The sequence below is a fragment of the Anomaloglossus baeobatrachus genome, chromosome 2 (assembly GCF_048569485.1).
Source record: "Anomaloglossus baeobatrachus isolate aAnoBae1 chromosome 2, aAnoBae1.hap1, whole genome shotgun sequence".
Taxonomy (NCBI): Eukaryota; Metazoa; Chordata; class Amphibia; order Anura; family Aromobatidae; genus Anomaloglossus; species Anomaloglossus baeobatrachus.
The window spans coordinates 265104570-265132317 of NC_134354.1; the positions used below are offsets into that span (position 1 = coordinate 265104570).

At 48.5% G+C, this 27748-nt stretch overlaps 1 protein-coding gene across 1 annotated transcript; it reads left to right on the forward strand.

Annotated features, from left to right (window-relative positions):
* The first annotated feature begins 14773 nt into the window (after positions 1 to 14773).
* MPC2 (mitochondrial pyruvate carrier 2) lies at positions 14774 to 26935 on the forward strand. The gene is made up of 5 exons (XM_075335806.1): positions 14774 to 14984; positions 20767 to 20807; positions 23834 to 23918; positions 24898 to 25009; positions 26677 to 26935. Exons 1-5 carry the CDS (start codon positions 14885 to 14887, stop codon positions 26732 to 26734), a joined length of 396 nt encoding a protein of 131 aa, XP_075191921.1. The 5' UTR covers positions 14774 to 14884; the 3' UTR covers positions 26735 to 26935.
* The last annotated feature ends 813 nt before the right edge of the window (positions 26936 to 27748 follow it).

The window sequence follows — 27748 nt, forward strand, 5'->3', positions numbered from 1 at the left end:
TATATATAGAATGAGATAAATATTATCCTAGACCATATAGAAATATATATCCATAAATGTAGCACACTAAATATGTAAAGGGACATACCATACATGTGGATAAATATATATGAGAATATTCTCATAAATGTGAAAAATTTACATAAAGCTCCCTATATCAAATTCTCTATTGAGACCTTTGGGTTCCATAGTCTGTAAGACAAAAATCCAAAAAGCTTCACGTTTTTTTAAGAGTGTTACCCTACTTTGACCCCTTCTCATTTGTGGAATTTGTTCAAGTACCTGATATCTGAGCTGAGATACCCTATGACCAAATTTATGAAAATGAGAAGGAAGAGGAAGATGGAGACGTTCACAGCGGATAGTGGACTTATGTTGTGAGATCCTATCACGTATAGACTGAGTGGTTTCTCCAACATAAAGTAAGCCACATGGGCATTTGATCACATACATTTTCTACTAGTAGTTTTTCGTTTGTGAACCCACCCCACTCACACCTATTGCCAATCCACATGATACGTATATATAGCCTGGGTCTCAGCTTCCCATACACGGTAAGTTTTTTAACTGCATGAGAGGACACACACAAGCTGGGGACCCCAACGTAGAGAAATACTTTGGCGTAGTGTTGGGGCTCTGTTGCATTGATCAATTCAGTAGCTAAATTTCTCTTTATTCATATATTCATGGCAGTAATGCAGGGTCCATTTTTCACATTTCATTCTCACATATAGCTATTGAATTTTTCATGTCAGTATTCACACAGCAGTTTCTGCTATTACATGTATTCCCCTTGCATAGTCACTGGTGTGCATACCTTATCTCCATATAGTGATGTTTTTTTAGGTTTTTGCACCCAGTTCAGACATTGAATGGAGTTCCAAACGTTATTCCTTATTTGCTCACATGATCCGACCTCAGATGCAGGCACACTCGTATGACTCGTATGACTCTCGGCTCCTGCTGTGCTGCCAGCACGAGCCAAGTCTCATGCGAGCATCGCAGTAGTGCCCCGTGTGGCCCCAGCCTGTCACTCTTATTCATTCTCATCTGGAGTATTGCAACTCTCTACTTATCGGCCTCCCCTCTCCAATCCATCCTGGATGCAGCAGCCTGATTCATATTCCTCTCCCGTCACTACACTGATACCTCTGACGCGCCACCGGGGCCGTGGGGCTACTCGTTACCGGGCCGCAGTTCTCTGTGGATCCTCGGGGAGGAGTGTCACAGCGGCAAGGCCTGGTTCTGTGACCCCAGCGGTGTCATTTAAAGATAAAGAGGATGATGACAGTTTATTTGTGACGCCACCTGTGGTATGCGGCAAGTTAGGTGCCGCCGCTGCGGGATGGGGACCTCTGGGGCAGATGGTGACACAGCTGAGATGGAATAGCTGTCCACAGACAGAGCTTGGCCCCAGGGAGTATGGGGGTAGTTGTAGTAGTCTATAATGGTAGCGGGTTGCAGGGCCAGAGTCGCAGGTGAAGAACGGAAGCGACACAGGGATGCAGTCTCAAAAGTTTTTACTCACTGTAGCAGATTCCAGGTTACATGACATGCCAGTGACTGCCTTTGGAGTGCTGGGTTTTTGCTGTGATGGGCTCCAGCCGATCCTAGGTAGCTTGGAGGTCGAGTCTGGCGCACCTTTCTCAAGTGTAACCTTCCCTTGCCATCTCCTGCACTTGTTTCTCACTCCTGCCTTGCACCCTCGCTCACTAAACCCTGGGCCAGTGCCTGTGGACCCTGTAGGGGTGGTGTGAAGCTCTATTCCTTGGTCCTTTTGGGTCACCTTCCAGCAAATTCGTATGCGGATGTGGATTCGGTGTTTGCAGTCACCTCAGCCGCTGGTTTTACTAGTGGAGTACGTAGGTTCTTCTCCTCTAGCCTATGGACCAGTCCCCATGTTGCGGCCAAGTCCTTCCACCCGTAGATTATATGTGGAACAAGGCCAATGTTGTAGCTCCCGTGGTCTCTAGGACCTCTTCTGTCTGTGCCCGGGCCATGCGGTACCACGGGTCTTCGTTCCTCCACTGCTCTTCTCCTCCTTCCTTCTTTCTCCACATTCCACTTCAGAATGTTCCCACTCAACAGACTGCAGCCCCCCCCCAGTCTGGCTTTGGGGTATAATCACACCCTTACCATGCCTGGTGAGGTGTTGCTGAATGAGAGTGTTGTGCTTTTGTGTGAACCGGTGGTGATCCCCTCTATACCCGGGATGGAATACCACACCTGTGGTTGAGGTGCAGTACCTCTGTGGCGACTGAAGCCTCAGGGCACCACACCTCCACTGCCCATCCGCTACAGAGTACAATATATACGTATAACGCTCATCCACAAAGCCCTACAGAGTTCTGCACTGTCCTCCATCTCCTCCCTCATCTCTATCACCCTACCCATGACCTTCTCTCCGCTAATGACCCAACACTGTCATCGAATCTCCCACTCCCATCGCCAAGAGTTCCTGCGAGCTGCACCGATTCTATGAAACACACTACGAACAATTTGCTTAATTCACAACACCTACAGTTTTATGGGTGCTCTAAAAACACTTTTTTTTTAGACTGGCCTATCAGCTCACCCCACTTAACTAAGTAGTCCTGTTCTGCCCTTCCCTTTTATCATTTGGCTCGTATGCTCTATGCACTTAATAGCTCTGTATCTGTACTTGTACACATACTGGCTGGAGACCGTTTCACGTACAGTTATTTGAATCCCCTATTTAATAATTTGATGGCTGGATCATACAATAGCTAACAATTGACAACATAGGATGAATTCAAAGCGTAAGTTAACAAACAATAAAAATTCTTAAAAAATACTAATTTTAAGTATACATTAAAAAACACAATTGTCATAGTAGCTCCAGCACTACCATGCTCGGTACTAATAACGAGCAGTCGGATGCTCAGACGAACGCGACTTGAGTAACTGAGTATAATGGAAGCCAATGGGGAACTCAAGCATTTTTCCATGGTATGATCAGGAAAAAATGTTTGACTTCCCCATTGACTCCCATTATACTCGGGTACTCAAGCTGTGCCCATCTTAGCATCCAACCGCTTATTATGAGTACCCGAGTATGGCACTGCTCACTTATCTCTAATTTTAACACTCCTTTTAGTATCTGTTGAATTGTGTTATTCTGTAATGTCTCATATTGTCTATACCTGTCCAATTTGAATTGTAAAGTGCTGCAGAATATGTTGGCGCTATAGAAATAAAAACTATTATTATATGCCCAGGGGTGTAAGTAACAATCACGTTCGCAAATGCCCTAGTGCATCCGAGGGTGCACATCCAGCTGAAATGCATTACAGCACAGAGACCTGTCGGGTCCATGCACTGCAATCAGTAGCATAGCTACCGGAGGGGGGGGGCAAAGGGTGCGGTTGCGCCAAGCCTCGGGTTCTGAGGGGCCCACCTGTAGCTATGCTACCCTTAGCTATAATGGTGTGTGCAGCGCGCCCTTATAGTTAAGCCATACTACCGCTATCCGTTCTATAGACTACAGAGCACTTTATGCCTGCAGTCTATAGAACGGCAGGAGATGCAGTGGGCGAGACACCGGCAGACACATAGGATGTCACACTCTTGGCACAGTGACTTCATTGCGCTATGACAGCACGTTGCCGCACCGATGGACTTGTCAGGATCTTGGATTAGGTGAGTATATGATGTTTTTTGTTTTAGTTAAAACTTGTGGTGGACTGTGGGGCAAAAAGACCAAAGGTGGACCAGCATGCAGTGTGGGGGCTATGGTGTGGGGCCATGAAAAGTGTCGGGGAGGCTCTCATACATTGTAGGGACTACTGTTATAATCTGATGTTCAATGACTACCATGAACACAATTCACCAGAATCGTAAGTTAATAAGTGCCGACCACAAGCCCTGAACTTAACACCACACTAGAAGTAGCCAAGCAGCATGCCTAACAACCTAGATGCCTAAAACCCAGCCGGAGGACTACATAGCCTACAAGGCAGAAAGTGGAAAGAAACTATCTTGCCTCAGAGCAGATTTCCCCAAAGAGAATAGGCAGCCTCTCACATGTACAGACTGTGAGCAAAGATGAAAAGACATACACAGTAAGAGCAAGATGGAGCAAAGAGAGGCCACACTATATTAAATACAAAAGACAGGATAGGGAACTCTTGCGGTTGGCATGAAAAACCCTATCAAACGTCCTACACGGAATGTACAATAAGGAAGAGTAATGTAATACTCACACGTTCACAATCCATACAAGACTCTGGTGAAACTGAAGGAAAAAACTAGCAATTACCCTACCGACTAAACCTTGCTAAGATAAATAGCAAAGACTGACTAGGAAGAAAATCCTTCCTTATCTGAAGGCACAAACAAAACAGGACACGAAACAAAAAAAACCTTCAGAGAAAATTCACAGAAACAATAAGCAAATAACACACAAAAAGTATGAAGCAAAACCAAGAACTTAGCTTAGGCTAGTTTCACACTTGCGTTGAACGGCATCCGTTGCATTGCGTTGTGTGACAGATGCAATGGATGTGTTGCATATAGTGGCACAACGGATGCAACGGATTGTACAAAACAACGGAATCTGCTTTTTTTTTTTCCTTTAGTTTTACCGGCAGCAGACTATTGTGAACAATCAGCTGATCACCCGACTGCCGGGTGATCAGCTGATCAGCTGATCACCCAGCGGCCGGCTGCTGTGAGCGATCGTTCGGCCGCCGAGAATGTGTGCGGGGGGCGGAGTGCGGGGTGGATGGAGCTGAGGACATCAGTGCCGGGGACTGCATGGCTGGGGACAGGTGAGTGTGTGTGTGTGTGTGTGTACATGCGGAGTGGAGTGCGGGAGAGGGCGGAGCCAAGCGGGGAAGTGTCGGGCTCCCTGCACACGTAGCCAGGGTATATATCGGGTAACTAAGCAAAGCGCAAGAGAGAGCTTGCGCAGCGAAATCCTAAGGATTCCGCTGCTCAAAAAACGTTACATGCTGCGTTCCTTCCGCCCGGCGGAAAAAACGCAGCATCGACCTACGGAAGCAACGCAGGTCGATCAGTCGCAATCCGTCGTCCATACAAGTCTATGGAAAGCAGCGGAATCCGTTAACGGATTCCGCTGTTTTCCAAGACGGCGGATTGCGACTGAAGGAAAAAAATGCAAGTGTGAAAGTAGCCTTAGCTTGATAGCGGGGAAGCCAGGAGGACAAGAGACAGATTCCTATAGTCTCAGTCCAACCCACTAACATCAACGACCACAGGAGGGAGTCTAAAAGCGGAGCTCCACCAGACAGTAGTCACAACAGACTACTCTTGGGGCCCGTTATAAAGTGTGGGGGCCGTTATACAGTTTAAGGGGAATTGCAGAGGCTATTATAGAGTTTGGGGTGTAATGTGGGGCCATTATACAGTTTGAAACAAATGTGGGGCCATTATACAGTTTAGGAGCTAATGTGGGGCCATTATAAATTTTGGAGGTTAATGTGTGGACCATTATAAACTTTTTAGGCTACTAAAGGGGCCATTATACAGTTTGGGGAATAATGTGGGGCCATTATACAGTTTAGGAGCTAATGTGGGGCCATTATACAGTTTAGGAGCTAATGTGGGGTCATTATACAGTTTGGGGAAAAATGTGGGGTCATTATACAGTTTGAGGGGCCCCCCACAGTAATACCCAATCATTGTAGAGACATCTGTGGGATGGTTCTCAAAGTGTGAGGCCATTACACAGCGTGAGAGTTAATGCGGAGGCCATTATACAGTTTGAGGGCCCCTGTTCCGAGAAATATACCTAGATGGGGGACATTGCACAGGTCTTATGCGCCTCTCCTGCCCTTACCCCCTTATTCCATGCACAGGTATTATGGCTCTCCCCCCTTATTCCATGCACAGGTATTGTGGCTTTCCCCCCTTATTCCATGCACAGGTTTGTGGCTCTCCCCCCTTATTCAATGCACAGGTTTGTGGCTCTCCCCCCTTACTCCATGCAGAGGTATTGTGGCTCTCCCCCCTTATTCCATGCACAGGTATTGTGGCTTTCCCCCCTTATTCCATGCACAGGTATTGTGGCTTTCCCCCCTTATTCCATGCAAAGGTTTGTGGCTCTCCCCCCTTATTCCATGCACAGGTATTGTGGCTCTCCCCCCTTATGCCACGCACAGGTCTTGTGGCTCTCCCCCCCTTATTCCATGCACAGGTTTGTGGCTCTCCCCCCTTATGCCATGCACAGGTCTTGTGGCTCTCCCCCCTTATTCCATGCACAGGTTTGTGGCTCTCCCCCCTTGTTCCATGCACAGGTTTGTGGCTCTCCCCCCTTATGCCATGCACAGGTCTTGTGGCTCTCCCCCCCTTATTCCATGCAAAGGTTTGTGGCTCTCCCCCCTTATGCCATGCACAGGTCTTGTGGCTCTCCCCCCTTACTCCATGCACAGGTATTGTGGCTCTCCCCCCCTTATTCCATGCACAGGTTTGTGGCTCTCCCCCCTTATTCCATGCACAGGTTTGTGGATCTTCCCCCTTATTCCATGCACAGGTTTGTGGATCTTCCCCCTTATTCCATGCACAGGTATTGTGGCTCCCCCCCCCCTTATTCCATGCACAAGTTTGTGGCTCTCCCCCCTTATTCCATGCACAGGTATTGTGGCTCTCCCCCCTTATTCCATGCACAGGTATTGTGGCTCTCCCCCCTTATTCCATGCACAGGTATTGTGGCTCTCCCCCCTTATTCCATGCACTTGTCTTGTGGCTCTCCCCCCTTATTCCATGCACAGGTATTGTGGCTCTCCCCCCTTATTCCATGCACAGGTATTGTGGCTATCCCCCCTTATTCCATGCACAGGTATTGTGGCTCTCCCCCCTTATTCCATGCACTTGTCTTGTGGCTCTCCCCCCTTATGCCATGCACAGGTCTTGTGGTTCTCCCCCCTTATTCCATGCACAGGTATTGTGGCTCTCCCCCCTTATGCCATGCACAGGTATTGTGGCTCTGCCCCCCTTATTCCATGCACAGGTTTGTGGCTCTCCCCCCTTATGCCATGCACAGGTCTTGTGGGGCTCCCCCCTTATTCCATGCACAGGTTTGTGGCTCTCCCCCCTTGTTCCATGCACAGGTTTGTGGCTCTCCCCCCTTACTCCATGCACAGGTATTGTGGCTCTCCCCCCCTTATTCCATGCACAGGTTTGTGGCTCTCCCCCCTTATTCCATGCACAGGTTTGTGGCTCTCCCCCCTTATTCCATGCACAGGTATTGTGGCTCTCCGGTTTGTGGCTCACCCCCCTTATTCCATGCACAGGTATTGTGGCTCTCCCCCCTTATACCATGCACAGGTATTGTTGCTCTCCCCCCTTATTCCATGCACAGGTATTGTGGCTCTCCCCCTTATTCCATGCACTTGTCTTGTGGCTCTCCCCCCTTATGCCATGCACAGGTCTTGTGGCTCTCCTCCCTTATTCCATGCACAGGTATTGTGGCTCTCCCCCCTTATTCGATGCACAGGTATTGTGGCTCTCCCCCCTTATTCCATGCACAGGTATTGTGGCTCTCCCCCCTTACTCCATGCACAGGTATTGTGGCTCTCCCCCCTTATTCCATGCATAGGTATTGTGGCTCTCCCCCCTTATTCCATGCACAGGTTTGTGGCTCTCCCCCCTTATTCCATGCAGAGGTATTGTGGCTCTCCCCCCTTATTCCATGCAGAGGTATTGTGGCTCTCCCCCTTATTCCATGCACAGGTATTGTGGCTCTCCCCCCTTATTCCATGCACAGGTTTGTGGCTCTCCCCCCTTATTCCATGCACAGGTTTGTGGCTCTCCCCCCTTATTCCATGCAAAGGTTTGTGGCTCTCCCCCCTTATTCCATGCACAGGTATTGTGGCTCTCCCCCCTTATTCCATGCACAGGTATTGTGGCTTTTCCCCCTTATTCCATGCACAGGTATTGTGGCTCTCCCCCCTTATGCCATGCACAGGTCTTGTGGCTCTCCCCCCCTTATTCCATGCAAAGGTTTGTGGCTCTCCCCCCTTATTCTATGCACAGGTTTGTGGCTCTCCCCCCTTATTCCATGCACAGGTTTGTGGCTCTCCCCCCCTTATTCCATGCACAGGTTTGTGGCTCTCCCCCCCTTATTCCATGGACAGGTTTGTGGCTCTCCCCCCCTTATTCCATGCACAGGTTTGTGGCTCTCCCCCCCTTATTCCATGCACAGGTTTGTGGCTCTCCCCCCCTTATTCCATGCACAGGTTTGTGGCTCTCCCCCCCTTATTCCATGCTCAGGTTTGTGGCTCTCCCCCTTATTCCATGCACAGGTCTTGTGGCTCTCCCCCCTTATTCCATGCACAGGTTTGTGGCTCTCCCCCTTTACTCCATGCACAGGTTTGTGACACTCCCACCCTTATTCCATGCACAGGTCTTGTGGCTCTCCCCCCTTATGCCATGCACAGGTCTTGTGGCTCTCCCCCCTTATGCCATGCACAGGTCTTGTGGCTCTCCCCCCCTTATTCCATGCAAAGGTTTGTGGCTCTCCCCCTTATTCTATGCACAGGTTTGTGGCTCTCCCCCCCTTATTCTATGCACAGGTTTGTGGCTCTCCCCCTTATTCCATGCACAGGTATTGTGGCTCTCCCCCCTTATTCCATGCACATTTATTGTGGCTCTCCCCCCTTATTCCATGCACTTGTCTTGTGGCTCTCCCCCCTTATGCCATGCACAGGTCTTGTGGCTCTCCCCCCTTATTCCATGCACAGGTATTGTGGCTCTCCCCCCTTATTCCATGCACAGGTATTGTGGCTCTCCCCCCTTATGCCATGCACAGGTCTTGTGGCTCTCCCCCCTTATTCCATGCACAGGTTTGTGGCTCTGCCCCTTTGTTCCATGCACAGGTTTGTGGCTCTCCCCCCTTATGACATGCACAGGTCTTGTGGCTCTCCCCCCCTTAATCCATGCAAAGGTTTGTGGCTCTCCCCTTTTATGCCATGCAAAGGTTTGTGGCTCTCCCCCCTTATTCCATGCACAGGTTTGTGGCTCTCCCCCCTTACTCCATGAACAGGTATTGTGGCTCTCCCCCCCTTATTCCATGCACAGGTTTGTGGCTCTCCCCCCCTTATTCCATGCACAGGTTTGTGGCTCTCTCCCCCTTATTCCATGCACAGGTTTGTGGCTCTCCCCCCCTTATTCCATGCACAGGTTTGTGGCTCTCCCCCCCTTATTCCATGCACAGGTTTGTGGCTCTCCCCCTTATTCCATGCACAGGTCTTGTGGCTCTCCCCCCTTATTCCATGCACAGGTTTGTGGCTCTCCCCCTTTACTCCATGCACAGGTTTGTGACACTCCCACTCTTATTCCATGCACAGGTCTTGTGGCTCTCCCCCCTTATGCCATGCACAGGTCTTGTGGCTCTCCCCCCCTTATTCCATGCAAAGGTTTGTGGCTCTCCCCCTTATTCTATGCACAGGTTTGTGGCTCTCCCCCCTTATTCCATGCACAGGTTTGTGGCTCTGCCCCCCTTATTCTATGCACAGGTTTGTGGCTCTCCCCCTTATTCCATGCACAGGTATTGTGGCTCTCCCCCCTTATTCCATGCACATTTATTGTGGCTCTCCCCCCTTATTCCATGCACTTGTCTTGTGGCTCTCCCCCCTTATGCCATGCACAGGTCTTGTGGCTCTCCCCCCTTATTCCATGCACAGGTATTGTGGCTCTCCCCCCTTATTCCATGCACAGGTATTGTGGCTCTCCCCCTTTATGCCATGCACAGGTCTTGTGGCTCTCCCCCCTTATTCCATGCACAGGTTTGTGGCTCTGCCCCCTTGTTCCATGCACAGGTTTGTGGCTCTCCCCCCTTATGACATGCACAGGTCTTGTGGCTCTCCCCCCCTTAATCCATGCACAGGTTTGTGGCTCTCCCCTTTTATGCCATGCAAAGGTTTGTGGCTCTCCCCCTTATTCCATGCACAGGTTTGTGGCTCTCCCCCCTTACTCCATGAACAGGTATTGTGGCTCTCCCCCCCTTATTCCATGCACAGGTTTGTGGCTCTCCCCCCTTATTCCATGCACAGGTTTGTGGCTCTCCCCCCTTATTCCATGCACAGGTATTGTGGCTCTCCCCCCTTATTCCATGCACAGGTATTGTGGCTCTCCCCCCTTATGCCATGCACAGGTCTTGTGGCTCTCCCCCCTTATTCCATGCACAGGTTTGTGGCTCTGCCCCCTTGTTCCATGCACAGGTTTGTGGCTCTCCCCCCTTATGACATGCACAGGTCTTGTGGCTCTCCCCCCCTTAATCCATGCACAGGTTTGTGGCTCTCCCCTTTTATGCCATGCAAAGGTTTGTGGCTCTCCCCCCTTATTCCATGCATAGGTATTGTGGCTCTCCCCCCTTATTCCATGCACAGGTTTGTGGCTCTCCCCCCTTATTCCATGCAGAGGTATTGTGGCTCTCCCCCCTTATTCCATGCAGAGGTATTGTGGCTCTCCCCCCTTATTCCATGCACAGGTATTGTGGCTCTCCCCCCTTATTCCATGCACAGGTTTGTGGCTCTCCCCCCTTATTCCATGCACAGGTTTGTGGCTCTCCCCCCTTATTCCATGCAAAGGTTTGTGGCTCTCCCCCCTTATTCCATGCACAGGTATTGTGGCTCTCCCCCCTTATTCCATGCACAGGTATTGTGGCTTTTCCCCCTTATTCCATGCACAGGTATTGTGGCTCTCCCCCCCTTATGCCATGCACAAGTCTTGTGGCTCTCCCCCCCTTATTCCATGCAAAGGTTTGTGGCTCTCCCCCCTTATGCCATGCACAGGTCTTGTGGCTCTCCCCCCCTTATTCCATGCAAAGGTTTGTGGCTCTCCCCCCTTATTCTATGCACAGGTTTGTGGCTCTCCCCCCTTATTCCATGCACAGGTTTGTGGCTCTCCCCCTCTTATTCCATGCACAGGTTTGTGGCTCTCCCCCCCTTATTCCATGGACAGGTTTGTGGCTCTCCCCCCCTTATTCCATGCACAGGTTTGTGGCTCTCCCCCCCTTATTCCATGCACAGGTTTGTGGCTCTCCCCCCCTTATTCCATGCACAGGTTTGTGGCTCTCCCCCCCTTATTCCATGCTCAGGTTTGTGGCTCTCCCCCTTATTCCATGCACAGGTCTTGTGGCTCTCCCCCCTTATTCCATGCACAGGTTTGTGGCTCTCCCCCTTTACTCCATGCACAGGTTTGTGACACTCCCACCCTTATTCCATGCACAGGTCTTGTGGCTCTCCCCCCTTATGCCATGCACAGGTCTTGTGGCTCTCCCCCCTTATGCCATGCACAGGTCTTGTGGCTCTCCCCCCCTTATTCCATGCAAAGGTTTGTGGCTCTCCCCCTTATTCTATGCACAGGTTTGTGGCTCTCCCCCCCTTATTCTATGCACAGGTTTGTGGCTCTCCCCCTTATTCCATGCACAGGTATTGTGGCTCTCCCCCCTTATTCCATGCACATTTATTGTGGCTCTCCCCCCTTATTCCATGCACTTGTCTTGTGGCTCTCCCCCCTTATGCCATGCACAGGTCTTGTGGCTCTCCCCCCTTATTCCATGCACAGGTATTGTGGCTCTCCCCCCTTATTCCATGCACAGGTATTGTGGCTCTCCCCCCTTATGCCATGCACAGGTCTTGTGGCTCTCCCCCCTTATTCCATGCACAGGTTTGTGGCTCTGCCCCTTTGTTCCATGCACAGGTTTGTGGCTCTCCCCCCTTATGACATGCACAGGTCTTGTGGCTCTCCCCCCCTTAATCCATGCAAAGGTTTGTGGCTCTCCCCTTTTATGCCATGCAAAGGTTTGTGGCTCTCCCCCCTTATTCCATGCACAGGTTTGTGGCTCTCCCCCCTTACTCCATGAACAGGTATTGTGGCTCTCCCCCCCTTATTCCATACACAGGTTTGTGGCTCTCCCCCCCTTATTCCATGCACAGGTTTGTGGCTCTCCCCCCCTTATTCCATGCACAGGTTTGTGGCTCTCCCCCCCTTATTCCATGCACAGGTTTGTGGCTCTCCCCCCCTTATTCCATGCACAGGTTTGTGGCTCTCCCCCTTATTCCATGCACAGGTCTTGTGGCTCTCCCCCCTTATTCCATGCACAGGTTTGTGGCTCTCCCCCTTTACTCCATGCACAGGTTTGTGACACTCCCACCCTTATTCCATGCACAGGTCTTGTGGCTCTCCCCCCTTATGCCATGCACAGGTCTTGTGGCTCTCCCCCCCTTATTCCATGCAAAGGTTTGTGGCTCTCCCCCTTATTCTATGCACAGGTTTGTGGCTCTCCCCCCTTATTCCATGCACAGGTTTGTGGCTCTGCCCCCCTTATTCTATGCACAGGTTTGTGGCTCTCCCCCTTATTCCATGCACAGGTATTGTGGCTCTCCCCCCTTATTCCATGCACATTTATTGTGGCTCTCCCCCCTTATTCCATGCACTTGTCTTGTGGCTCTCCCCCCTTATGCCATGCACAGGTCTTGTGGCTCTCCCCCCTTATTCCATGCACAGGTATTGTGGCTCTCCCCCCTTATTCCATGCACAGGTATTGTGGCTCTCCCCCCTTATGCCATGCACAGGTCTTGTGGCTCTCCCCCCTTATTCCATGCACAGGTTTGTGGCTCTGCCCCCTTGTTCCATGCACAGGTTTGTGGCTCTCCCCCCTTATGACATGCACAGGTCTTGTGGCTCTCCCCCCCTTAATCCATGCACAGGTTTGTGGCTCTCCCCTTTTATGCCATGCAAAGGTTTGTGGCTCTCCCCCTTATTCCATGCACAGGTTTGTGGCTCTCCCCCCTTACTCCATGAACAGGTATTGTGGCTCTCCCCCCCTTATTCCATGCACAGGTTTGTGGCTCTCCCCCCTTATTCCATGCACAGGTTTGTGGCTCTCCCCCCTTATTCCATGCACAGGTATTGTGGCTCTCCCCCCTTATTCCATGCACAGGTATTGTGGCTCTCCCCCCTTATGCCATGCACAGGTCTTGTGGCTCTCCCCCCTTATTCCATGCACAGGTTTGTGGTTCTGCCCCCTTGTTCCATGCACAGGTTTGTGGCTCTCCCCCCTTATGACATGCACAGGTCTTGTGGCTCTCCCCCCCTTAATCCATGCACAGGTTTGTGGCTCTCCCCTTTTATGCCATGCAAAGGTTTGTGGCTCTCCCCCTTATTCCATGCACAGGTTTGTGGCTCTCCCCCCTTACTCCATGAACAGGTATTGTGGCTCTCCCCCCCTTATTCCATGCACAGGTTTGTGGCTCTCCCCCCTTATTCCATGCACAGGTTTGTGGCTCTCCCCCCTTATTCCATGCACAGGTATTGTGGCTCTCCCCCCTTATTCCATGCACAGGTATTGTGGCTCTCCCCCCTTATGCCATGCACAGGTCTTGTGGCTCTCCCCCCTTATTCCATGCACAGGTTTGTGGCTCTGCCCCCTTGTTCCATGCACAGGTTTGTGGCTCTCCCCCCTTATGACATGCACAGGTCTTGTGGCTCTCCCCCCCTTAATCCATGCACAGGTTTGTGGCTCTCCCCTTTTATGCCATGCAAAGGTTTGTGGCTCTCCCCCTTATTCCATGCACAGGTTTGTGGCTCTCCCCCCTTACTCCATGAACAGGTATTGTGGCTCTCCCCCCCTTATTCCATGCACAGGTTTGTGGCTCTCCCCCCTTATTCCATGCACAGGTTTGTGGCTCTCCCCCCTTATTCCATGCACAGGTATTGTGTCTCTCCCCCCTTATTCCATGCACAGGTTTGTGGCTCTCCCCCCTTATTCCATGCACAGGTATTGTGGCTCTCCCCCCTTATTCCATGCACAGGTATTGTTGCTCTCCCCCCTTATTCCATGCACAGGTATTGTGGCTCTCCCCCCTTATTCCATGCACAGGTATTGTGGCTCTCCCCTTTTATGCCATGCACTTGTCTTGTGGCTCTGCCCCCTTATGCCATGCACAGGTATTGTGGCTCTCCCCCCCTTATTCCATACACAGGTTTGTGGCTCTCCCCCCTTATTCCATGCACAGGTCTTGTGGCTCTCCCCCCTTATTCCATGCACAGGTCTTGTGGCTCTCCCCCCTTATTCCATGCACAGGTATTGTGGCTCTCCCCCCTTACTCCATGCACAGGTATTGTGGCTCTCACCCCTTATTCCATACACAAGTTTGTGGCTCTCCCCCCTTATTCCATGCACAGGTATTGTGGCTCTCCCCCCTTATGCCATGCACAGGTCTTGTGGCTCTCCCCCCTTATTCCATGCACAGGTATTGTGGCTCTCCCCCCTTATTCCATGCACAGGTATTGTGGCTCTCCCCCCTTATTCCATGCACAGGTATTGTGGCTCTCCCCCCTTATTTCATGCACAGGTATTGTGGCTCTCCCCCCTTATTCCATGCACAGGTATTGTGGCTCTCCCCCCTTATTCCATGCACAGGTATTGTGGCTCTCCCCCCTTATTCCATGCACAGGTATTGTGGCTCTCCCCCCTTATTCCATGCACAGGTATTGTGGCTCTCCCCCCTTATTTCATGCACAGGTCTTGTGGCTCTCCCCCTTTATTCCATGAACAGGTCTCTCCCCCTTGCCCCTGTTCCCCTTGCACAGCTGTGTCAGTCGGATGGCGAGCACTTCTGCACACGGCTCCTTCTGCAGGGTGTAAACACTGCCCGCTCTGCCGCACACATGGCAGATAGGTCTGTGGTTTCTAAGAGCACAGGACGCCGCGGCTCCTAAGCAACGATTGGTGTAGACAGGAGGAAGAGGCGGGGCCTGCTGTCAGAGCTCTGCTCCAATAGGAAGGTGCCGATCGCGCTACGCCTCTGGAAGACCTTGTGGGGACACTGGTCGCTTCCGCTGGTGATCGCGGTGACTTCTGCGGCCGGTGACCGTGTACCTCCCGCTACAGAAGATGGCAGCGGTCGGGCTGAGGGCGTCCTACCACAGAGCGCTGGATAAGATAGAGCTCATGCTCCCAGCAAAGCTGCGGCCATTCTACAACCACCCGGCAGGTAGAGTGTCGCGCCTGTCAGCTGATCTGCCAGAGGTCACCTGTGTATGTTGTGGTCGTGCACGATCTGCATACTCTGCCCCGCTCTGGACCAGCAGCAGCTCTGTGTGATCTCCGGTATGCGGCTCCCAGAGGCCGCCCCGGGCACAGCTCAGCCCTGAGGGGCTCCACACTGGTGCACGTGTCTGGTCAGCCTGTCCCCGCCCTCACTGAAGGCCTGAAACTCCGGTGTTATCTAGTGCATAATACGGGTCTGTGTATAAGCTCCTGCTCATGTATGCTGCAGCTGAGTGATAGGCACTGACAGGACAGCTGAGGCGCTCAGTGGCCAGGGCTCGTGCTGCTGGCTCAGGTCATGCATTGTGTGATGCTCAGCAATGTGGCCGCTTTTCAGAAAGCAGTGGCATATTCTAGTGAGTAGCCATCCTCCGAGTAAGGGTGGGGGTCATTAAAAAACATTTCACTGAAAGCCCCTTTATTAATGTCTGAATCCCACCCCTGGCCCCAGGATGAAAATTTTTACCAACAGGTTCTCTGTAAACCCCGCTCATTTGAAAACCCCACCCATTCTGTAACCACACCCATTCTGTAACCACACCCATTCTGTAACCACACCCATTCTGTAACCACACCCATTCTGTAACCACACCCATTCTGTAACCCCACCCATTCTGTAACCCCACCCATTCTGTAACCCCACCCATTCTGTAACCACACCCATTCTGTAACCACACCCATTCTGTAACCACACCCATTCTGTAACCACACCCATTCTGTAACCACACCCATTCTGTAACCCCACCCATTCTGTAACCACACCCATTCTGTTAGCCTCACCCATTTACACGCACTTTCCTCAACCAAAAATACAAGTAATTTAAAGAAAAATCTCTTTCCCCTTCTTCCCCTCCTCTACAGTCACTCTCCTGTCCAGCACCAGTTGTTCCAGTCACTGTCACTCTTATTGTATTAACCGGTTTTTCTACAGTTTTTAAAAATTATTACTAAAGGAGCCCTGCTGAAATTGGAACGGACGACCTTCCCCATACAGATCTCACCCCATGTGGTCTCTCCCCCCCTGCAGATCCCATCCTATTGTGGCCTCCTTTCCCCCTGCAGATCCCATCCTATTGTGGCCTCCTCCCCCTCTGCAGATCCCATCCTATTGTGGCCTCCTCCCCCTCTGCAGATCCCATCCTATTGTGGCCTCCTTTCCCCCTGCAGATCCCATCCTATTGTGGCCTCCTTTCCCCCTGCAGATCCCATCCTATTGTGGCCTCCTTTCCCCCTGCAGATCCCATCCTATTGTGGCCTCCTCCCCCTCTGCAGATCCCATCCTATTGTGGCCTCCTTTCCCCCTGCAGATCCCATCCTATTGTGGCCTCCTTTCCCCCTGCAGATCCCATCCTATTGTGGCCTCCTTTCCCCCTGCAGATCCCATCCTATTGTGGCCTCCTCTCCCCCTGCAGATCCCATCCTATTGTGGCCTCCTTTCCCCCTGCAGATCCCATCCTATTGTGGCCTCCTTTGCCCCTGCAGATCCCATCCTATTGCGGCCTCCTTTGCCCCTGCAGATCCCATCCTATTGTGGCCTCCTTTCCCCCTGCAGATCCCATCCTATTGTGGCCTCCTTTCCCCCTGCAGATCCCATCCTATTGTGGCCTCCTCCCCCTCTGCAGATCCCATCCTATTGTGGCCTCCTCCCCCTCTGCAGATCCCATCCTATTGTGGCCTCCTCCCCCTCTGCAGATCCCATCCTATTGTGGCCTCCTTTCCCCCTGCAGATCCCATCCTATTGTGGCCTCCTTTCCCCCTGCAGATCCCATCCTATTGTGGCCTCCTCCCCCTCTGCAGATCCCATCCTATTGTGGCCTCCTTTCCCCCTGCAGATCCCATCCTATTGTGGCCTCCTTTCCCCCTGCAGATCCCATCCTATTGTGGCCTCCTTTCCCCCTGCAGATCCCATCCTATTGTGGCCTCCTCTCCCCCTGCAGATCCCATCCTATTGTGGCCTCCTTTCCCCCTGCAGATCCCATCCTATTGTGGCCTCCTTTCCCCCTGCAGATCCCATCCTATTGTGGCCTCCTTTGCCCCTGCAGATCCCATCCTATTGTGGCCTCCTTTCCCCCTGCAGATCCCATCCTATTGTGGCCTCCTTTCCCCCTGCAGATCCCATCCTATTGTGGCCTCCTTTCCCCCTGCAGATCCCATCCTATTGCGGCCTCCTTTGCCCCTGCAGATCCCATCCTATTGTGGCCTCCTCTCCCCCTGCAGATCCCATCCTATTGTGGCCTCCTTTCCCCCTGCAGATCCCATCCTATTGTGGCCTCCTTTCCCCCTGCAGATCCCATCCTATTGCGGCCTCCTTTCCCCCTGCAGATCCCATCCTATTGCGGCCTCCTTTCCCCCTGCAGATCCCATCCTATTGTGGCCTCCTCCCCCCCTGCAGATCCCATCCTATTGTGGCCTCCTCTACCCCTATAGCCACATATAGTAACCGTTCCCATCTTATGCGGCCCCTCTCCCTGCAGCTTCGGCTCACTGAGCGCTTTATCTGATCCAAGCAGCGGCGGCCTCTCCTGTCTCCCGTCCTCCTCCGCGGCACTCTGAACTGTTTTAGCGAACCGGACAGAACCTCTGCCTGGGGAGCCTATTGATCATTAGTATAGGGATGGAGCAGTGCTCTGCCACTACACCTAAAGGGAATCTATCACCAGGTTTTTGCCACCTAATCTGAGAGCAGCAAATGTAGAGACAGAGACCCTGATTCCAGCGTTGTGTCACATACAGGGCCGCTTGCTGTAGTTTTAGGCTGGTTTCAGATGTCAGTCTTTCAGGTATGTATGACATGCGTTTTTAACACAGATGCCACACGTACCCATGTTATTCTATACTGGCACTCACACTTTGTGTTTTCATACGGCCCGTGTGACCTCTCGTGGCCTTGCACGGAGACGTTTTTTTTTCTCCGGCTGCACAGATGTCACACGGATCGCATACTGATGTGATCATTGTGACATCAGTGTGACATGTACCGGAGAAAACACAAGTCTCTGAAATAAAAAGATATTTCTATATTTACCTGAATCCAGCGGTTTTCTCCGGCTCTGCTGCCTCCCGCTCGTGACCCCCGCTCATTATATTAATTGATTATTCACTGCACTGAGGAGCCGGAAGCCGGAGCATCGCGGGGACAGGTGAGTATTCAGCAAGCAGTGTGTGTGCAGTGATGTCCAGGAGGTCATCATAGTTCCCAATGAACTTTGATAAACCCATGAAGTCACCGTCCTGACACCCGCTGTAGCGCAAGTGTCATGAGGATGTCATAAAAGTTCATTGGGAACTCCGGTGACCTCCTAGACGTCACTGGGCACACACTGCTGAATAATCACCTGTACCCAGTGCTGCTCCGGCTTCCAGCTCCTCAGTGCAGTGAATAATCAATGAATATAATGAGCGGGGGTCAGGAGCAGGAGGCAGCAGAGCCGAAGAAAACAGCGCTGGATACAGGTGAATATAGAAAATCTGTTTATTTAAGAGACCACGTGTTTTCTCCAGTACGTGTCACACATATGCAAACACGGATATCACACGTATGACCATAACCATGCTTGTGGCTTGTACCCGATTAATGGTGGTTTCACACGTTCATGTTTAAAGAAAACCTGTCAGGTGCAATATACACCCAAAACCATGAGCAGTTCTGGGTCTATATTCCTAATCCCTGCCTAACGGTCCCTGTATACATTAGCATAGATAAAGGGATCTTTAGAAAAAGTATTCCTAACGATCTTTTATTGTACGCTAATGTGCGCAGGGACTAGTCCCAGGGCGTTACTTCTCTTGCCAGTCGATCCCATATGAATTTTCCCATCTGTAACAAATGGTCATTTTTTTTTTTTCCTCGTGTTATTCTAGTTGCACCCGTTGCTTGGGGGTCATCAGGCTGTTCAGATTTAGACAATGTAAGACCATGACGACACCTAACAATCAGCAGTACCTCACTATTGCGAGTCTTCAAGCATGATGTTCTCAGATGAAAATGGCCGCTCAGCTTAGAGTATAATACACGTCAGTCTGCTATTTATATATCGGGAGTAGTGTCCTATCCGAGCACCCTGGTCTTTCCATATATAAAAATACTGTATCACATATTGTTGTGATTTATGTATTTTATTTTGTAGTTTGATAAAGGTCTGATGTAAGTCTAAAATGTCACAATTTTTCTGCAAATAAAATTCTTTAGTTATCCTTTTTTAAGGAGTGTTGAATTTCTGGTTACTTAAGCTTTGAGTGTCACAGAGTGTCATCAGCAAGTTGTAACATGTATATAGAGAGACTGTGTCACAGAAAGATAGAGAAATGGACATCTTTTAGCCACATGCCACACTGATGACCGATTCATTGTGAACCATGCCCTTCAAAATCGAAGGATGAATGCTACACAACTCCAGGCACATTTAAGGGAGGCGAGAGGCATCCGAGTGTCAAATCAGACCATTCAATATTGTGTACATCAGTGTGGTCTGCGTACTGGACGTGCAAGGGTAAAAGTCCACACAATGATTTTTTATTATTTATCAGACGCCCTGTGTTTAGCAGGATTATTCCCTTCTTTAAAAATGATGGCATACTGCTAGATATAGATCATTACGTTAGCACTGGTGCGGGGCTGTCCTGGGAATAGAGAGGACCCAATTGAGCTGCATCGACCTTTAATTTTCGCCTTTTATAATGTGGCTCCATGCAGTATAGGGCAATTGCTGTTTTTTGTACAATTTTGTATCCGAAGGCCTTCATGTAGGAAGAACACTGAAGGGCGTGCAGCGCTGTGTTCCCTTGACTGTTTGGATTGGTTGTGGCTCTATAGGTTTGATCTTCACAAGTCTTGGATATCCCATTGTTTTGTGTAATGGGTCTGCTTCTTTTGGGAAGCCCTCTTCATATTACAGTTACCACACTTACCACGTTGGGCACCACCACTATAACGCCCACGCTCAGCTTTTACTGACAGAAGCAGCGAATTCCACTGCATGTGAATCTGTGGTAGAAAAATCCACCACATGTGGATAAAAAGGCCACATCACAAAGGCTGGCGGGGATCCACAGGAATTAGGGGATCTATATCAGGTAAGTTATGTTGGTTTCTCCCACCCCCTTGGTTTAATTGGGTTGTACGGTTAAAAAAAAAAAAAAAAAAAAGTTATCACCAGGACAAGTTATTGAGCACTTGGGCCCACCCGAGTCATCGGGGCTTTTTCATTTATGGTGGAGTGTTAGTGTGCATGATCAACCACCGCTCTACTTTGCATGGCGTGCCTGTCGGGCATCAGACCTTGCGCTTTGTTTTGGAAATGAGATAAATGATTCTTATTGTGGATCCCGCATGCTGCCGCTCGGTGCAGGTCTCTATGATCCATACCTTATCTAGTCTACCACTTGTTGTGACTGGACAATCCCATTAATTTCCGAATATCCTGAACATCCTATTTAACCCAAACACCGCCTCCATGATTGCTGCGGCTTTTAAGAACCACTGGTAATTCTGATCCAAAAGGTATAATGGCGTTTGTAGGCAAGTCGTCAAAGTTTATTGGTAACGTATAGGCTGTGTGCCTTTTGTATTGTATGTCCATGCAGGAAGCCGTCCTACACTAAGCACATACATAATGCAGAAATAGCTGTCTGTTAGCATCGGTGTACTTGTAGACAACAAAACCGGCTCCTTGCGTCTTACTTTAAGAAGCCTCTACCTTCTATCACTTGTCTCTTTCTTGTTTCAGGCCCCAAGACTGTCTTTTTCTGGGCTCCAATAATGAAATGGGTAATTATCATGTGTTAAATTATATCAAAATCTGACTTATGCACAAGTATGCCAGTTATTACATCCTAGCAAGTGTAATAAATTGAGATAGATGTATGTGGATTTAAAGGGGCTGTCCAGCATTCTGACAACCCCTTCTTACATACTATAGTCCCCAGTGTAAAATAAAAATGAAAAGAAGTCTCCGACATCCCTGGGTGCTAATGGGCTGCAGTTTTCATTTCGGATGTTAGACCATTGTGACATTAATCTGTTTGCCACGTGAGCGCTGCAGCCAATCAAAGTGAAACAGTCCAGACTCAATCGAAAGAAGTCAAAGTGCCAACATCGCTGGAACAATGTGGGAGGTAAATATCGGAGTATTTCACACCGGAGATTAAAGTATATGAAGGATTGTCCAAGTGGTAAACCACCCCTTTAATGATCGGAATTGCATAGCTTTCCTTTTATCTGACCTTACATACTCCAGCAGTGTGCCCTCTGATGGAAGGTAACCGGTCAGGAGCCTACTCCCGATGGCTTGGGCATGAACTTTCCTACTTCTATTGTCTCGATCTGTTTACAGATGCAGAAGTGCACATTATCTGACAGCCTCTGTGCCATGACGGCACTGCCATAAAGGATAAAGCTGGGCTCTGTCTGTGATCACTGGCTTCATTCACACTGGTGGAAACGCTTCACTGCCAGTGTATGTAGTAATGCAGTAAGCAGGACATGGCCACCTTGTCTGATCCTCTAGTCTTCACTGTGATTACCCCATTTTCAGGCTTAATATGTTGTCTCCTTACAGCCATTCACATGAATTACCAGCTTTTTCATCTGAGAGGAGCATGATTTATAGACTGAGCCCTGATTCCATAGCTATGTCACTTACTGGGCTGCTTGCTGTAGTTTTTATAAAATCACTCCTATCAGCAGGAAATGTTCACTAGAAGACTAGGAAATTAGCAGCTCAAAAGTCCTTTATATTTATGTGCTTGGTTAAGCCTATGCACAGTGTACACAGAAAACCAGTGGTGTTATACAGACTCAGCAATCAGAAAACTGGTAGCTCTGCAGCTGATAAAGCAGTGATTTTATCAACACTGCAGCATAGTAAGTGACACATCGCTGGAATCAGGGCCAAGAGAGAGTGCAGCAGCTTTCACTTCCTCCAGATGTAAGTGAATGAACCGGAAAAAAAAATATAGATCTCTAATATTTAGGAATACTCAGGAGTAGCATAAACAACCTCTATCAGATATAACTGGGCTCCATAGAAATTCATATATACAGTATGTGTGTGTAATATATATGATATATATAATTATACCACACACACACACAGTGCCCTGCAAAAGTATTCACCCCTCTGGAATTTTTCATGTTTTGCTACCTCACAATCTGGAGTTTCACGGTTTTCTTTTTGAAGGTTTGCATCAGTTCCTGCAAAGACCATACCTACAACTGTGATCATTTGTTGTTTGTTTTACAATACAAAGAAAAACAATGGACACAATAACTGTAAACTTTAGTGTGCATAACTAGTCGCCCCCTTAAAGTCAGAACTTTGCAGAGCCTCGTTTTGTGGCAATTACAGTTGCAAGCCACCTTGGATAAGTCTCCTATGAGCTTTACACATATTGCCACTGGGATTTTTACCCATTCCTCAATGCAAAACTGCACCAACTCCTTCAAGTTAGATGGTTTCCTCTGGTGAACAGCAATCTTCACGTCTGACCACAGATTCTCCATTGGATTAAGGTCTGGGCTTTGAATAGGTCACTCCAATACATTTACACGTTGTTCCTTAAACTATTCGAGTGTTGATTTACCAGTATGGTTTGGGTTATTGTCTTGTTGGAAGTTAATCCTCCATCCCAGTCTCAAATCTCTGACAAACTGAAACAGGTTTGGTCAATAATATCCCTGTATTTTGCACCATTCATCTTCCCCTCGACTCGGACCGTTTTCCCTGTCTCTGCTGCTGAAAAACATGCCCAAACTATGATGCTTTCACCAACATGTTTCATTGTGGGAATGGTGTTTTTGAGGTGCTGAGCTGTGTTGGTTTAGCTCCAGACATAGCATTTACATTGGTGGCCAAAAGTTGAATTTTAGTGTCATCTGACCACAGCACCTTCTTCCATGCATTTGGGGAGTATCCCACATGTTTTTTGGCAAAATCTAAATAAGCCTTCCAATTTTTGGATGGAAGTAAAGGCTTTTTTTCTGGCCACTCTTCCATAAAGGCCATCTCTATAGAGTGTACAGCTTATTGTAGCCGTATAGACAGATACTCCAGTCTCAACTTGCAAACTCTGCAGCTTCTTCAGTGTTATCTTTGTTTGGTCTCTGTACTACCTCTCTGATTAATGTCCTCCTTGCCCAGGCTGAGAGCTTTCGTGGGTGGCCCTCTCTTGGCAGGTTTGTTGTGGCACCATGTTCTTTCCATTTGATGATAATGTATTTGATGCTTTTTAGTGGGAACATCAGAGATTAAGTGTCAAGAAGTACAAGTCAGAGTTGGGTTCAAAAAAATATCTTAGTCTTTGACTTGTTTGGAGATCTCCTTGGTCTTCATGGTGTTTAGTTAGTGGTGTCTCTTGCTTAATGGTGTTGCTGCCTCTGTGGCCTTTCAGAAAAGGTGTGTGTATACTGACCGACCATGTGACACTTACATTGCACACAGGTGGACTTCACTACGCATGTTATTTATCACGGTAATTGCTTGCATCAGAAATTTTTAGGGGAGTCCATTAATTTTGCCTAGATTTTTTTCACCTCACTGCCTTATCACACACAAATCCAATTACAAAAATATTTTATCACATGTTGTAATCTAACAAGATGGGTAAAAAGCCAAGATGGCGAGTATTTCCATGGAGCCCGGCCGCATATCTGATGGGTTATTTATGCATGCCACTCCTGTGTATTCCTAAAGATTACAGAACTGTTGCATCACAAGAAAGGAGGTGGGAGAAGTGGATTTTATTGTACTTTTACCTTGCACTATACTACATGTTTTTCCCTTTGCTATATACTAGGGCTTGGTGATTGCTGGCTTAGCGGATATGACCAGACCAGCAGACAAATTGAGCCCAGCTCAGTCGGGAGTACTCACGGCTACTGGTAGGTTGTTATACACTCCGTGTTTTGTGGCTCAAATAGTAAACAATCTATACTTAGAAAACGATAGTGTACATAACTTGAAATCGAGTAAAAAAGGAAAAACCTCACAATTTTTGCCACAGCAGAGTGAAGCTACAGCAGTATGGAGGGGGAAGACGTGAGACATAACATACGTGTCATCACACCTAGAAGGATCCACCTACTTGACGGAGAAGATGATCATTTTTTAGATTAGGGAAGACCCTTTTAGAAGGTTCTTCCACGCACTTATTTTCAAGGAAACACAGTATTAAAAGGGTGGTTCATCCATATTTTTTAGATCGATGATATATTGAGAAACAATGTTTCTCTCAAATACCTTATGTTGGCAATAGTGCCTGTGAGAGGTGCTATTGCAGACCGCTGTTTCCCGCTCCGGTGACGTTACGTCAAGTTCCGGACACATCACATCCCTGCGGCCGGCCCCAGTCTTACTGACTCGCTGGGCTGTGGGCGGTGTTTCATCGCTTGTCACAGCACAGCGCGTCTCCTGCTTGCAGCGCTCTGCTGTCAAGGACGAGGGAGCTGATGGGCTGTGGGCGGTGTTTCACTGCTCGTCACAGCCCATCACTCACGGACACTGCAGCTGGCCGCGGTGTCAGGAACTTGACGTGACGTCACCAGATCCCTGAGGTCACTGAGACCGGGGTTCATGGAGCAGGGAACAGCGGTCTACAATAGCGCCTCTCACAGGCACTATTGCCAACAATAGGTATTTGATAGAAACATTGTTTCTCAATATAATATCAATCTAGACCATAAAAAATATGGGTGAAACACCCCTTTAAGGCTGTGAGCAGTTAGTGGGTGGAAACATTCCTATTTATAATGGTACCCTGGAAGGAGGTTAATGTTTGTGCTTAATGTTTCCATTACTACTAACGGTTTTTGCATGTTAATCATGTATACGCTAATTAGTAATGTTTCTTTTCTCCGCCAGGGCTTATATGGTCACGTTATTCGCTCGTGATTATTCCTAAAAACTGGTCTCTCTTCGCTGTAAACTTTTTTGTTGGCTGTGCGGGAGGTTCCCAACTTTTTAGAATATGGAGGTATGTGTTCAGTTTTCAGACAAAAATTTACTACTTGAGCTAGTAAAAGAGAATGGTGGTGGGTATTTGGTGTTATGAATTGAGCAATCCCATCCTGTCAGTTTAGAAAATAATGCAAAAAGAGAATGGTTAATGTCATGCTAAGTGAGACAAGATGTCTAATAAATCACCTTTAAGACACAATGCTTTTCAGAGAGACCATCTACTTCATCAGGTCACAATTATAAGGAGATGGTTTTTCGCATTGTTTAATAAATCACCTTTAAGATACGTTGGACTTGTCTCTCTCTCTCTTTCCATGGCAGCGCAGCATTGACCCTTCTCTGTCCGCATTATTGTCTACACCTCGTGGGGCTGCAGCAGTCGTTGGATATCTACGCTTCTTGTGTCTCTCACAATCCGACAAGTTGAGCCTCCATTCTTTCCCACCACGATAAGACCCTATTTGTGCTTCTCTGTTTCCAGTCATTTTCAGCTATCCTGTGAGTTTGGGATAACCAATGAAAAAAGGTTGTCCTAATTACAGAGGGCAGAATTCTCACTTATTGTCCTCGGTTCACTTTCAGCAAATGTACTGTGTTTTTGATAAGAAGCACTTTTCGTCCCAAAAATTTGGGAAGAAAATGTGGGGTGAGTTTTAAAATCCAAATATTGCTTACAGGGTAGAGAATTGGCGCAGGCGGCGGGCTGCCTCTTCATGCGGACAGGTGGGCTGTGGTGGCTGTATGGAGCAGGCTGATGTGGCAGGTATCAGAGATGCTCTGGGTAAAAATGATGGCACCTGGAGTCAGCGCGTGCGCTGATGGAACGCTCGGCTGAGAACTCCATCTGCGCATGTGCCGCTCCAGGCGCCATTTCTTTAAAGCCAGGACTGCCGACAAAGCATCTGGGATGCCTGCTGCACAGGCCTGTTCCACAAAGCCACCGCATCTTCCACTGCTAGGACCGACCCCACAAGCATCGCCCCTGCCTCCTGTGACTCCACTCCACCACCGTTGCCAACCCCTTCTGGTAAGACAACACGGGAGTATAAGACGGACCTCATACCTGCCAGAATCCCCTGTGCCCCCCTGATTAGTTGGCCGGGCACAATGTCTTAGTCGCAGAGTGATGCCCACACAACATGACGCCAGGCCTACTAAGCAGAAGAGGAGGCAGGTAGGAGGTTTGCAGGGCTCTGGTCCAGTGGATTACTGATGTGGCTGATGGACCAGGGTCCTATGTATCTTTTTGCTCAACTTTAGCTTTTGCTTAACCTATTCCCTTTTGCTTAACCTATTCCCACTGAGTGAGGATGACCCAGCTCTATACAAGATGAAATAAAGAGAAAGAAACAAACAGAATTGTCATTCATGAGTCATATCTTCAAAAAAATGGAAAAACGTTATCATCGAATGTACCCCAAAATTGTACCAACAAATGTGCAGCGAGCCCACAAAAAAAGCCCCCTCGCAACTCCATCAACTTAAAGAAAGATGAAAAAAGAAGGTTTTATATGGCTATAGCGATGAGCGCATTAAAGGAGTTTTTTCATGTGTCCATCACCCGTCCATCTGTCCTAGGAGGGCATACGGACGTTATAAAGGTGGGGGGCCATTTTATCATCCTTTCTAAAAGATTCTCAGCTCTTCTTTAATTTCCTTTATTTTTTTTTTTTTTCATTACAGATATAATCAAGAACTTAAAGCAAAAGCTGCAGAAGACATCCAGGAAGCCAGCAATTAATTTAAGTAACAACCATGTATTCTCTTTTTGTAATATCTGAGAAGTTGGGTACCACCACTACTGTGGGTCTAAACGTTTCGTTAGAAGAATCAGAATATATTAAATCCTAACCTTCTTAGCATTAAAATATTTTTGGTTTGATTTTTATTAATATTTGTAGTGCATCATGTTAATAAAGAATTCTAACTTCCTTGTACCTCATTCAAGTGTATTCACTGGTCTGTGCTCAGGTTGCAGGTGAAAGTCAATATTTTAGCAATGTAGAGCTTTTTGTACGCCAACCTATAGGGTTCAAAGTTGTGTCTTGGATGTACCATATTTATTTAACCCCTTCAACCCCAGGCGACTTTCCAATTTTTCTCCCCTTTTTTCATGCCATAGGTTTTATTTTTCCTTAAATATCCCACACAAAAAAAAACTCATGCGGTGTGAGGAAAATGGGGACAAAAATTCCTAGTGTTGGTAAATAAAAAAAAAAGTTTTTTTGCAATTTAAAATGTTCACCTTATGGTAAGTATCCTGGTAGTCTGATTCCCCAGGTCTGTATGAGTTTGTAGATTCCAAACAGGTCTAGTTTTTTTTAATTGTGCAATTGCACTTTTTTTTTTTTCAATTTTTCTGCATTTGGCAAAAAAAAAATCCATTCTCCAGTACACTATGGTAAAACTCATGGTGTCATTTAATAAAATCTAACTCATTCTGCAAAAAAACAAGCCCTCACATGGCTATATTGCCAGAAAAATAAAGTTACGGCTCTCTGAAGAAGGGTGGCAAAAAAAAAAAGCACAAAATCGGCCTGTCGTGAAGGGGTTAATTAGACATCTTGTGCAGGGAAAGATGCTGGCTTGGCATGCAAGCCTGCATCAAAGGCAGGGACACAACTTTTGACTTGCCTGTATGTTAAAACTCATGAGGAGTTAAGAATGTGGGCACTCTGAACTTACAAAACCAAACAGTATCCACACAATTTTGGGCTCCTTATTGGGACATTATGGCACTATTTGCCTAATGCCT

What these genes read in the sequence shown, in the direction of transcription:
- MPC2 (XM_075335806.1), top strand. Translation starts at nt 14,885, where the DNA reads ATGGCAGCGGTCGGGCTGAGGGCGTCCTACCACAGAGCGCTGGATAAG. An exon ending in GGGCTCCAATAATGAAATGG is followed by an intron (nt 20,808 to 23,833) that starts GTAATTATCATG and finishes GCTATATACTAG; the next exon opens with GGCTTGGTGATTGCTGGCTT. An exon ending in GGGAGTACTCACGGCTACTG is followed by an intron (nt 23,919 to 24,897) that starts GTAGGTTGTTAT and finishes TTTCTCCGCCAG; the next exon opens with GGCTTATATGGTCACGTTAT.